Raw genomic sequence first — 12,357 nt, 5'->3', positions numbered from 1 at the left:
ACATGGCAGTTGAGTGCTTTTCAGCAGAATTTAGATTTAAGTCTTATTTTATGGGTTCACTTCAGAGGAAGGTACTGCTGATCTATTGATTTTTTTTATTTTTGGCACACACCATATAGCTGTAAGTTTCTCAAGTTGACTTGGGGGAGTTGAACTTCAGAATGCAGTGACAGGACAACTGCCTCAATGTATATATGAGCCTCATACATCCTGTATTTTCTGTGTGGAATTTTTCATTAAAAACTCCTTGGGATGTTTAATGAAAAGTCCTTTTGTGCTTCCTGATAAGAAACCAACAATTTTACCAGGGTGTTTTTATCAAGAGGGCAGCTGAGACCTCATATTGAAAACAAGGCCTGTGAAGACAACCCTGACTTTGCACATGTATGATTTCTGTAGTCGCCCATGGACTCTGATAAAGTAGAAATAGTAAGTATTGGTACCACTGTATAAATCACAGGCTTCCCCATATTTCATACCCCATAAAAAAATTAAGTATGCCAGTGCCACTAATTCAAATACATCAAGCTTATGCCTGTAACAGATATGTGAGATGTTTTATAACTTTCTCAGTAAAATCTCTGGAACAGCAAAGTGTTTCACTCAGCCAGTTTTTGCCCTGTGTGTGATCCAGATTTTTAAGGGGGGAAATGGAGCTTGGGATAGTATAGAAAAGTATCCAGCCTGAGAGGTGTTGTAATAAACTGGGATTAGATGACTGAATTGGGCCTGACTACATCCCTGAGATATGTTGAGATTCTGTCTATTAAAACATGGCTTTGTTTCTTACCAGGATTTGTACACCATCCAATACTGTAGGCCATAGATGGGAGCTGCCCCCCCCCCCCTTATCCTTCCTGTTAAAACCCAAATCCCCCCTGGAAGAACATGGTAAGCGGAATGGGTCATATTGTGTTGAGAAAAATCAGGCAAGAAACATCAGGCTAAAGTTCTGCAACATTCCTTTACACCACAGTCCACTCTAGGAATACAAAGAGCTACCTTACTGTGCACCTGATCCTTGATTCATCTAGCCCAGTCTTGGAGACATGGGCAGTAGCTCTCCAGGGTCTCAAGCTAAGCTGCCCTAGTCCTCTCTGGAGAATCTGGGGACTGAACCAGAGACCGTCTGTGTGCAATGTGTACGAGGGGGTGCTGATAAGTATTGAGCCTTTCCCAGAAAAAGGCTCAATACTTAGGTATTCTACATATTCCCCCAGGAAGTCAATACACTTGCGACATCTGTCCTGCAGCTTCTTAAGTCCCTGCAAATAAAATTCTTTCGACTGCTGATGTAACCACTCATTTGCAGCACTAGTTGCCTCCAGAACGCTCCCAAATTGTTGTCCCTTTAGGTGTTTTTTGAGTTTGGGAAACAGATAATAGAAGGAGCCATGTCGGGAGAATAGGGTGGATGGCCTAAGGAGGTCAGTGTTGCCATTGTTTCACCTGCAGTATGAGACGAGGCATTGTCATGCAACAGGATGACACCTTTGGATAACTTTCCTCGATGTTTTTCTTTGATGTTTCACCTCAACTTCATCAATAAAGCACAGTAATAATTTTTCATTGATGACTGAACCCTGTTGGAGGTAGTCCACCAGCAGAACTCCCTTCTTATCCCCCCCCCCCCAAATGTTGCCATTTGCTTCTGCACCAACCTTTGCACTCGGAACTTCTTTGGCCTGGGGGAATCACTGTGCCTCCATTCCTTAGACTGTTCCTTTGTCTCAGGATCATAACAGTAGATCTATGTCTCATCACCAGTTACCGGTTTGCCCAGGAAATCTGACTCATTTCTTGCAAAATGTTCCAAAATAGCCACCGAAGACTCCATGTTTCCCTTTTGTTCGCTTGTCAAAAGCTTGGGGATCCACTTTGCAGCTAGCTTTCTCATTTCCAAGTGGTTGTGGATAACGGCACCAACTCTCTCCCATGACATTCTCAGATATATAGCAATACTTTTGGCTGATATTCAGCGGTCCTCCATGATCATGTCATTTCACATTTGCAGGCACAGAGACAGAAATAGGCCTTCCACTGGGCTTCTCATTTTCAACACCGAAATGGCCAGTTTTAAAATTGACAACCCAACATTTAACTATTGCATATGAAGGGCCACTGTCACCCGCAGTTTGTGACATTTCATCATGGATCTGCTTTGCACCTTTCCTTTGGAGAAACAGGAACTTGATTATGGTCCTATGCTCTTCCACATTGAACTTTTCTGGAGGTGCTGCCATGTTCACTTTGGATCTGAACATGAAAGATAAGTTAAAATCATAGGTACAGTAGGTGATTTTTGCACCATTGAATACAGACAAGTTGGCCAATACACCCTGCAATTTATAGCTTCCTGGATCATTTTTTTCTGGGAAAGGCTCAATAGTTATCAGCACCCCCTCATATATTCTACTACAGTCCCTCTTGCCATTAAGAAAAATGCTACATAATTAGCATAATTTGTATGAATCCAGCTGGCAGTTGATTCAAGGTAAACAATAGTTCTTTGTATTAAGGAATTTATTGACATAGTTTCCACTGAGGTCTAGCTCTGACCCTTATTCTGTTATTATGTTTATTTGTATATCTGGCTTTGATACCCAGTGTGATGTAGGGGGTAAAATGATAGGCTAGGACTCAGGAGAGGTGGTTTCAAATCCCTACTCTGTCGCAGAGACTGGCTTGGGGTTGGAACTGGCAAAGCCACTCCTTAAATACCTCATCTTGAAAGGTCTATTAGTGTCACAGTGAGTTGGTGCCAATGTGATGTCACACAATAGATAGTGTTAACACACTGCAATCTTTTTTTAAACCTTGTGCCACTTGATACATTAGGTACGTTCATAGAGGTACAATTAGGTCCACTGCCTTTTGTTTTGTTTTTATGAATTTTCTTTGAAAATGTTCTTCTCTAAAGTGAAGTTGACTGTTAGTATTTCTAACAGTCGTGTTTCCTAGCCCTCCTATATAGTGGGGTGTAAGACACCAAAACAGGCACATGGGTGACAGCAAAATCGCATTTAAATTTACAGATGAGGTACCAGACACAGACCAAGGCTATGCATTGTGCAGGTGCAGCAAAAGCATTAATATTTGATATTGGGCATGAATGCCAACAGGAGATGCCGCTTTCCTTTCTTTTAGAAATCAAGCTGTTCTTCAGATGAGCTTAAAGCAGTCCTCCAAATAATCAGTGCTTTACAACTGAATAGGCTTTCGTGTCCTGTATGACAATGGTGTATCTAGCCCAAAGTGGGCAAAACTCATACCTCCCAACTTGTAGAAACTGCAACTTCCAGAGCTCCTCCCCACCGGATATGCAGGCTAGGGCTAATGGGGGTTGCAGTTCTTGACCTCTTGATGGCTGCACTGTACTTAAGCAAGTGGACACATGGTCCATCAGTTTTTGTTTTGTGTGCACCTCAGATGAGATGGACGTGATGGAAGAGTGGGGAAATGCAGACTAGTTCCTTTGTTATGTGCAGATGCTAAGAATTTCCAAGAGAGGTTTCCACATATTGTGAATAGAAAATATCTCCATGAATGAGCTATGTGTTATACAGGATATCTTCTCTACTTTATGGCACTGATGAAAGCAGAGAAGCCTTCGCCTTCTGTTGTCATTGTGTCCTGTACTGAGTTATTCGTAGCAATTGGAAAATTATATCTGAAATGGATAGAAAGGTGATGATGCAGTGGCCTACTATAAAAATTTTGTAAAGCAATGTACAAAGAAAGCTGTTTGTATTCATTTTGACTGTATTGTTAGCACAAAGCAGTGCCTCTATACATCTGTTTCCTGAAAGTGCAATTTACTCGGCATGCTCTGAACTTCATAGATGTAGGAGCAATCATAACAAGAGCTACCACGGACAGCAAACAAGTTTAATCAATGAAATCAGTGACCATTTCAAAATACTTTTATTTCTTCTACATCTGATTGTGTTATTGATCAATACCCCATAAAACAGTGGAGGGAGAAAGAACAGTAACACTTTCATGGGAACAATGAGTTTCCATCAATTCATCACATAATACAAGCTTTCATTTGCAATGTTTTTTGCAATATGAGTTGGAAGCTTCCTTTTCCTTTATGCCACATACTTTTAAGTAAGCTGGATAGGATGCTGCATATATCATGTCCATAAGGTTGCTACTGAGTCCATGACCACCCTGTAGTTGATGGTTAGCTGGTCTGTTGCACCTTCTTTGAACTGCCACTAATATATCCCGGCTTGCCACTTGAATCTACAGTGAATAACACAGTTCTGCAGAAACCATTCCCTGTCTTATGCAGAGTCTAATGATTCTGCTTCAGGCGTTATTCCTAATGTGAAATCATCAGGTAAGGATTCTGAAACTATCTGTGCCAACTGATCATCGTGAGATCCGAGTGTCCACAGCTTCTCCAGTTCATAGTATTCACGAGTCTCTGGCAACATAAAATGGACCACAGTATGACCTATAAGAGAAGAGTTGCCACAGTTAAGCGAAGTAATTAGTCTGCCCTTTTGCTCTGTTTGGTAGTATATGAGTTGGACTTGCCTCTGGTACAACTTGTGCTCAATGTTGCAGGCTCAGTCAGCATCTTTCAGGGCCTATTACAACAGCTGGAATGAACCACATCAGATTCGTTCACTATTTCCCTGACTTCCTATAGAAGCCAGGAAGAAATTTTTACACCTAAATTACTATTTCCAGTTACGAATGAACAACAGAACACAACATTACATTCATTTAAAACCATAGTTCACATGTGTTTATAATGGACCTGGTTTGATTAAAAGTGCAGGTTTTCTTCCATAAGCATGCACAGAGGGGAAAAGCAACATGTGAACTTGAAGCTTGCCAGAAGTTGTTTGCGTCATCTAAGCCAAGGGACAATCTTTCTGCCAGCAACAGCCACTTTCTCTTCCCTACATCCTATGATATGAGAAAACTGCAAGTTCATAGAATCAATTAGAACCTCAAGATCCATAAGCTAAGAACTAGCACGGCAGAAATACAATTGAATTAAAAAAATTCTAAACCCCCCAAATCTGTGCTGAGTAGCAGAACAAAACAGTCATCTTATACAAATTTCTCTCCTGGGTACTTCCAAGTGACCTTGACTACAAACAGTGTGCATGTTGGGCAGGAGGCATTTTGAGGCAGCTTTTGTTATACACATCGGACTCAGGAATGCTTGTCAGGTTTTTTTATTCCAAATCATCAGAAATAATAGCACTCAATCTGGTTCTAACATTTGCCCACCTTTTGTTCATTCGATTGTCTGGCACCACGACATGCCTTCTTTGCTTCCCAAAGCTCAAAAGAATGGGCTTTCCTCATAGCAAAGGACTAGTGCTATACTTAATATATACTAAGTTTATTTTTGCTATTTTTGGCATCCCTCCACTAAGTATTGTGTGGTCTACACACAAAGTCATCCATATTTCAATCTGTCACATATTTTTAAAGATTCAATATTATAGAAATGTTGAGGCTGCAATCCTATACCTGGGGATAAGCCCCATGGATCTCAATGGAATTTTTTGCTGAGTAGAAACAGATGGGAATGCACCGTAAATTATTTAACATGACAGCTTTCATAATATTTTGGAACTTAAGTTTAGTGTATCCAATTTATGTTATACTATCAATAGTGATTATGAACTTAAAAGCTCTAGCCAAGCAGATAGGAAACATTAAAACTACACTTGACATCACAAGCCAAAACAGAAGCAATGTAACACTTTGCCTCCTCTGTAGCTGATTCTTAAATTGAGTTATTCTGGTCTTCAATCAGCTAATTAATAGGCATGATCTGAAGATATGCTGCATTCTGCTTTAAGCATTTAGGGTAGTGCACCTCAGTAAAGAAGGCCCAGACATCACTCGAAAGTAATAGCACTCCTGAGAGCTAAGAAATGGAAATCAGCGCTTCGATGACTACCAACATGAATTTGACCAAACTCTGGGAGGCAGTGGAAGACAGAAGGGCCTGGCGTGCTCTGGTCCATGGGGTCACGAAGAGTCGGACACGACTAAACAACCACCACCTTTATAATAAACATACCACGGTGGTATTGTGAGAACTTGCACTGCAACCACATGCTACAGTAAAAAGTTACTCCTTCAATTCAAGCCTTCCCCTATGTATTGGACGACAACACCTCTTACTCATTGCCTGTGGATGATGTGAACTGTAGTCCAAACATTGAGTAATTCCCTTCAAAGTGATATCCTCCAATACATTACTGTGATAGCTTGCTCAACCAGTTGACACAATGTGGTTGTTATCTAGTGTTCTTTCTCCTTCTGGTTTTGTTCTATACTGTGAATAATAAAATGAATTACCAAAATCTATGCACAACCAGTCATCGGTGTCTTTTCCTTCTATCACAACTTGAGTCCTGTAGTCTTTCACCGTATACTTGTACTGGAAGAGAAAAATGTGAGTGAATAAAACAAGAATCATACTTCTGAATGTTCACATCCAAGTGCAGGGCAATGTAACTTACTTAGAATCTGATTTAAGCCTTCCAAGAACTTCACAAGCCATCTAGTGTGTCCCTGCATTTATAGCAAATATCCCATCTTAGAAGTATTTGAAACAGTATGTACTGTTCCAAAATTGCTTTAGCTCCCTCCATACTTAGTTACTTCTGATCCCTGTAACGGTACAACCAGTGCAACCTACTTTTCGTACCCAGGCAATAAAAGAACGATCACTTCCAGCAACAGATTGACAAACCCAAAAAAGGCAGGTACTTCCTAAGGAACAGCAGTGACATACGTCTACAAGTGTTGGAAAAGGCTTGCCAGACACTGTAGTCTCCAGACCAACTCTTCTCCAGGCAAGCCTTACTAGGCTTTCCCAAAAAAGGCTGTAGGATGCATGTCAACACCACTATTTTAAGGAGACCATATGAATGCAAGCAGGAGTGTCCATCTCTAAGGCCCTGCTTGTCTTTCCTAAGGGAAGGTCCAACAGGAATTGACAGCCGGGTGCTGCTTTCTGAAGGTATCTTGCAGACTTTCAAATAACCCCACTAACCATAATGTACTGTCTTAAACCATTGAGAAGCAGGATATCAGCCACAGTTGGTTTTTTCTGCATGCAATTTGCCAGATGGTGAGTCAGTGACCATGTAGTTCTCAATTACCTATCCTGACTGGCCCCAAATCATATGGATTTCAAACAGGGTTGCTTGCCAGCTCTTTATGGAAATCTGAAGACATGGCTATACAGGCAGGCCTTCCCTACAGCCATCACCTCCTAGCCTATTTCTCTTTTCTTTTTTGGATTCGGTTGTTAATTTGCTTCTTATTCTTATTACATATATATTTTCATAGTTTATTTTTTATATTTTGTGTAAATTGCCCAGAGTAGACATGTTCTAGATGGGTGGAAATTCTGTCTGCAAATTTTACACTCAGATAACAAGCTGTAGAATCCAATTCATATTCCAGACTGAAGGAGTAATAACAATTGCACATGGGGGTGGAAGGACAGACAAGTGTTTTTAAGAAATAGATCAGGCAATAGTTTGAATTGTTGCTGTATTAAAAAGAAGAACAGCTTTATGAACAGGCTATTCTTATAAATCAGTTCCAGAGAACAACCTGTTCATACGACACTCCCTCAGGATATTCCATTTGGTTTTTTTGGATTCTAAATCCCAGAATTTTCTAATCTGGGAGTTCCATCTGCCAGACCCACACACCAGAACTGTGCTCACCTGCAGAAAGGCTGAGGTAAAAGTGCCTAGCTGCCCATTAGAAAAGGAAGTTGTCCTGGTGATTGTTGAGAGCATGCACCCTGTAACTTCTTTTTCTAACAGGCAGCTGGGCCAGAGTTGGACCTCTCCCAGCCCATTAAGGCTTCCAGACCAACCTTTCTCTGTACGAACACAGTTTAGGTGTGGGTCTGGAAGGTGGAACATCCTGAATGGAGAACTCTGGGATTTAGAATAACCCCCCCACACAGAGAGACAGAGAGAGAGAGAGAGAGAGAGAGAGAGAGAGAGAAATGGCACACACCTAGCATCCACCAGACCCCCATGCTAGCTCAGAGCTAAAGACATATTGAGTTTAAAATATACATATTTTAAAAGACTGTGGAAGTAACCTTTTTTTGGAAATACTACTACTAGAATATCAGCAGCCATGCAGACTGGAGGACCCTGGAAGCTGCTGTCCCAAAAAAGCCTTATAAATAAATCCTCATAAACAAAAAGAGCAGATAGAATTTGCTTATTTTCTCTGTGTTTTCCTCCTCTTTCTTTCTCAGTTTACCCCTGCATCCCATCTACGGCAAACTAGCAAGGGGGGAATATGTTACTACATGTCATGCACAATATCTTGCTAAATGGGGCACTGTATATAATGAATGGGGTTTGGGTTTTTTTTCTGTTTCACCTCCTAAACTCAGATCCACATTCCTACAGCTGAACAAACATTTATAGTTAAAAGTGTTACAATGTACAATCCTCAAATAACTTTATCCAAGTTATCTTCAATTTCATTGCATTCAACACATTGTCAACTTCACATCCCCAGGCCTTGTATTTTCCTACCTAGTTTTTTTTACTATCCTTTCAAAGGCCTCATTTTTTACTACCTGTCCTTTTACCATCTAATGAGCAGGGCAGAGCAACCAGTTTTTTGTTGTTAAAAATCCTCTGACATCTCAGAAAAACAACAACAGTGGAAGTATTTTTCCATACCATTTTTAACAGGTACTGTGCCATGGCGTGGAGATGTCTTCCAGAGGATCCACTAACAATAATAAAATAATCGCTGTACTTCAGTTCCGGAGGCAGATGGATGACACAAATGTCGCTGGCATTTTCTTGTCTCAGAAGGGATACTATATCATGAAAGGTGAATGCTGAAGGGGCAGGGTCTGAAAAAAGCAAGATTAAAACAGTCAAAATCAAAACATATTGCAAACCAGGCTTGCTGGAATTTTTGAGAGTCAAAATTCAGAATACGAAACCCAAAATTTCCTTTGTTGTTCCAGTGACAACGATGGATAAATACTTTTGCAAATGCTGCATGATTTCACATTCATGGGCTATACAATTATGACTTGAGCTAGGCACAACATCTGAAAAACAATCTATCGTCCAAAGACTCCATTCCTTCATTCCCCTAAAGATGATCAACTTCTGTGGTCCACAGCACGAAGGCCATCTCCCTTGAGAACGTGCAGGAGGCCATGCCCAGCTGTCACTGCAGCAAAAACAAAAGCTGACTTTCTTCTGTGTATTTTTTTTCTGAAATCAATATATGTGGCTCATGTGCCTTGCTTCTGATGAAATCGGTGCTCCTAGAACGATCGTCTTCGTTAGAACCAAGGCACAGGATGTACACACCTTGTTTACAAGGCTGAATGCATTTCTTGAAGGCTTTCTTAAGTCTGATTTGGCTGGGAAATGGGATGTAGGACACAGATGTCTCATTTTGAAGGAAGAGCATCAATCTTTGTCAGTGGTGGGCTAGGGGCCTCTTGACAACACACACAAAGAGATGGAAGGGCCCATGCCTATCCCCAGCTTGCCTGTATTGATACTAACAACCCTCTAAGCCAGGATTTACAAGTCCTCCCGGTCCAAACACCTCTTCTTGCTCATGAGAGGAATGCCCCCAGCACAGATTCAATTCTAAAACATCCTTATGGATGGAAAGCGAGTACATTGCTGAGTTTAACTGCCTGATCTATGGTCTCTAGGCACTCACTGCTATGTCTGGACCAGGGTTTTTGAAAATGCAGCTGCCCAAATGCATGCTGGATTATGACTCAAAGTAAAATGTCTAGTCTGTCCTAACTCTTTGCCAAAGTCTACTTTCTCAAGGTGACTAAACGATGTTAGAAAAACGTTCCTTCCCATACATAATAGCATCTCAGTGGGGTTATTGACTAACACGCTCATTAGCACACCAGAGGTCCCTGCAGAAGGCACACTGGCACGATCAACCCTCCACCCACAGTAGCTGGCGCAGAGGGGATGCCAGACAAGAAGAATCCCTCCGATAACACGGTCGGTAAACACGCTCGCTCTCTGGAAAAGGGGAAACCAGAAAAGCAACTGCGCCGCTCGCTCTCTGTGATCCCTTCGCCAGTCCCCCCCCCCCTCCGCCCACTGGATCACGGCGCCTGACACAAACCGAGGTTTCTCACCCGAGGGACCTTCAGGCCCGCCGGGACTCGGCTGCGTGCGCGGCTCCTGCCCGGCTCCACCGCCTCCTGGCGCTTCTTCTTGCCCCCCTCCAGCGCCCTCCGGGGCTTCCCTAAGCTCCGAGCTTCCCAAGCTGCTGAATCGGCCCAACCCGGACGCGGTCACTCGTCGGAGGAAGCCGGGCCCTGCCGCCTTCAGTGGATTCCCGGCCGCAGCGGATCGCCTTAACCCTCTGGAGCAACCGGCGGCCCCCACCGCCCCCGCCACCGGCCGGCCCGCCACTAGCTGCAGCAAAGGCCAAGCGCCCCGACTCCGCCGCCACATGGCGGCCACCAGGGACGTTCTAGGGGGGAGAAAAAAAAATACTCGAAGGCCGGATCTTTCTACTGATTGGCCAGCGTAAGAAGTAGGCGGTCCGTCGTTGGCGGCAGGCTTCCCGAGAACCGTTCGCGCAGGCGCGTGCTGGAAGCCGGTCTCGTCCCTCAAGGGAGTGGGGTTACGCTGTGTTTGGGGCTCGCCTCGAGTTTGCCCCGATCTGTGAGTTGTAGAAAAGCCGGGCCTGCGCAAGGGCTGTAAGCTTATAGCCAATCGCTTGCAGCGAACCTCGCGTGCAGGGCGGTTGGAAGGAGGAGGAGGAGGAGGAGGACGAGGAGCAGCGCTGTTAAAGAGTTAAAATCATAGAGAGCTGTCAGTTGTGCGGCGTCGCGGAAAGAGTAAGCAGGAAATGTTTTTTCTCATCTGCGGCTACGCAGCTGGGTAGCGAGGGCTTGTGGTTTCCAGTGGAGGAAAACATTCTTTTTTATGCGGAAGGAATAATAAGGCAAAGGAGTAATATTTAAACTGTGGTCCTTTCTGTGGTTCCCCCCCCCCAAAGAGGGCTAGGAATTTTCTTTGTGTGTCTACATCTGGGATTTACAAGTGTGTTAAAACGGAGATAATGGTGGCGTGCTGACATTTTCATTCCCTTCCAGAGGTTGGGCACCAGATGCAAAATCTGCAGGAAAGTAGTTTTACATCCATGCCGTTGTTCTCAAAATAGGCAACACTCTTGAGGTTGTTGTGGGTTTTTTGGGCTCTTTGGCCGTGTTCTGAAGGTGGTTCTTCCTAACCTTTCTAACTCCCAAACAAACTGCACCAGAGCACAGGTTGCTGTCCTCTGAAGATGCTGGCCACAGGGACCGGCGAAACGTCAGGAAGAACAACCTTCAGAACACGGCCAAAGAGCCCGAAAAACCCACAACAACCATTAGATCCCGTCCGTGAAAGCCTTCACGAATACACTCTTGAGGTTGCCTGTTCGTCCTTCGTTTTTGGAGATGACCATATCTTATCAGATTCACCGTCAGGCGAAGATGGCGAGAGAGGGGTTGGATAAGCAAGTTGATGGACATGCAGGTGACTAAATATGTCAGGAAGATATAGAAACAGTGTGGGGAAGGCAGCTGATCCTGGGCTTATTGGGCTGCCAAGAAGTTTCATCCTTGCTTCTTCACCTTTCTCTTCCTTATTTGATTCCTTTTGTTTTGAATTGTTTAGCCCTTTATTTGATAGTTGACCAGGTACTTTGGTTTTGAGTCAGAGCTTCCTATGGTCAGTATTAATCTCTTTCAATGTTGTCTTCAGTATATCCTTGAATCAGTTTTTTTGTCCACCATGGAATTGAGTACCTGCAACAATCTCGCCATAGAAGAGACATTTTGGAATGCAGTTGTCTGACATCCTGATGACATAGCCAGCCCACTGAAGTTGCCATTGTTTCAAGATTTTAAAAATGCTTGTCATCTGCATTTGTTGTTGTTGTTGTTGTTGTTATTATTTATTTGATTTATATCCTGCTCACCTGATCGAATCGACCACTCTGAGCGGCTTCCATAAAAGTTTACAATGTGCAGTAACCCATAAAATTGCAAATTAAACAACAACACATATAATAAAACAAATTATAAATATAAGGAGAAAGAAATTAAGTATTGACAGGAGGGAAGGCCTGAACATATAACCATGTTTTTAGTTGATTCTTAAATATGCCCAGCGTAGGGGCTGCACGAATCGCTGGAGGAAGGTTATTTCATGTCCTTTCCTTCCGGGCCTCCCTCGGCGTTAGGCTCCTCAGCCTCACCTCCTGGCTCGTGTGGGTGATCCGGGTAGATCTAGGTGGGAGGAGCCGTTCCGCCAAATATCGAGGTCC

The 12,357-nt window shown here is 43.1% G+C and overlaps 1 protein-coding gene across 1 annotated transcript; it reads right to left on the bottom strand.

The window, feature by feature from the left end:
- Window positions 1–3,874: 3,874 nt before the first annotated feature.
- Window positions 3,875–10,529, bottom strand: MALSU1 (mitochondrial assembly of ribosomal large subunit 1). Its single transcript, XM_020781111.3, has 4 exons — window positions 10,172–10,529; window positions 8,715–8,893; window positions 6,343–6,424; window positions 3,875–4,465 (listed from the first exon to the last, which is right to left on the bottom strand). Exons 1-4 carry the CDS (start codon window positions 10,491–10,493, stop codon window positions 4,293–4,295), a joined length of 756 nt encoding a protein of 251 aa, XP_020636770.3. The 5' UTR covers window positions 10,494–10,529; the 3' UTR covers window positions 3,875–4,292.
- Window positions 10,530–12,357: the final 1,828 nt, after the last annotated feature.

Source organism: Pogona vitticeps, chromosome 6 (genome assembly GCF_051106095.1).
Source record: "Pogona vitticeps strain Pit_001003342236 chromosome 6, PviZW2.1, whole genome shotgun sequence".
Classification (NCBI taxonomy): Eukaryota; Metazoa; Chordata; class Lepidosauria; order Squamata; family Agamidae; genus Pogona; species Pogona vitticeps.
The sequence above is the reverse complement of the archived record's forward strand: the minus strand, read 5'-3'. Positions and strand labels throughout refer to the sequence as shown.

Bases quoted from the DNA above. Each gene is read 5' to 3' on its own strand.
- MALSU1 (XM_020781111.3), bottom strand. From the start codon at position 10,493: ATGTGGCGGCGGAGTCGGGGCGCTTGGCCTTTGCTGCAGCTAGTGGCG. The intron at 6,425-8,714 runs GTATGGAAAAAT...TTTCTCTTCCAG, and splicing joins CACAGTACCTGTTAAAAATG to TACAAGTATACGGTGAAAGA. The intron at 4,466-6,342 runs GTAATTCATTTT...CTTCTCTTATAG, and splicing joins CTGGTTGTGCATAGATTTTG to GTCATACTGTGGTCCATTTT.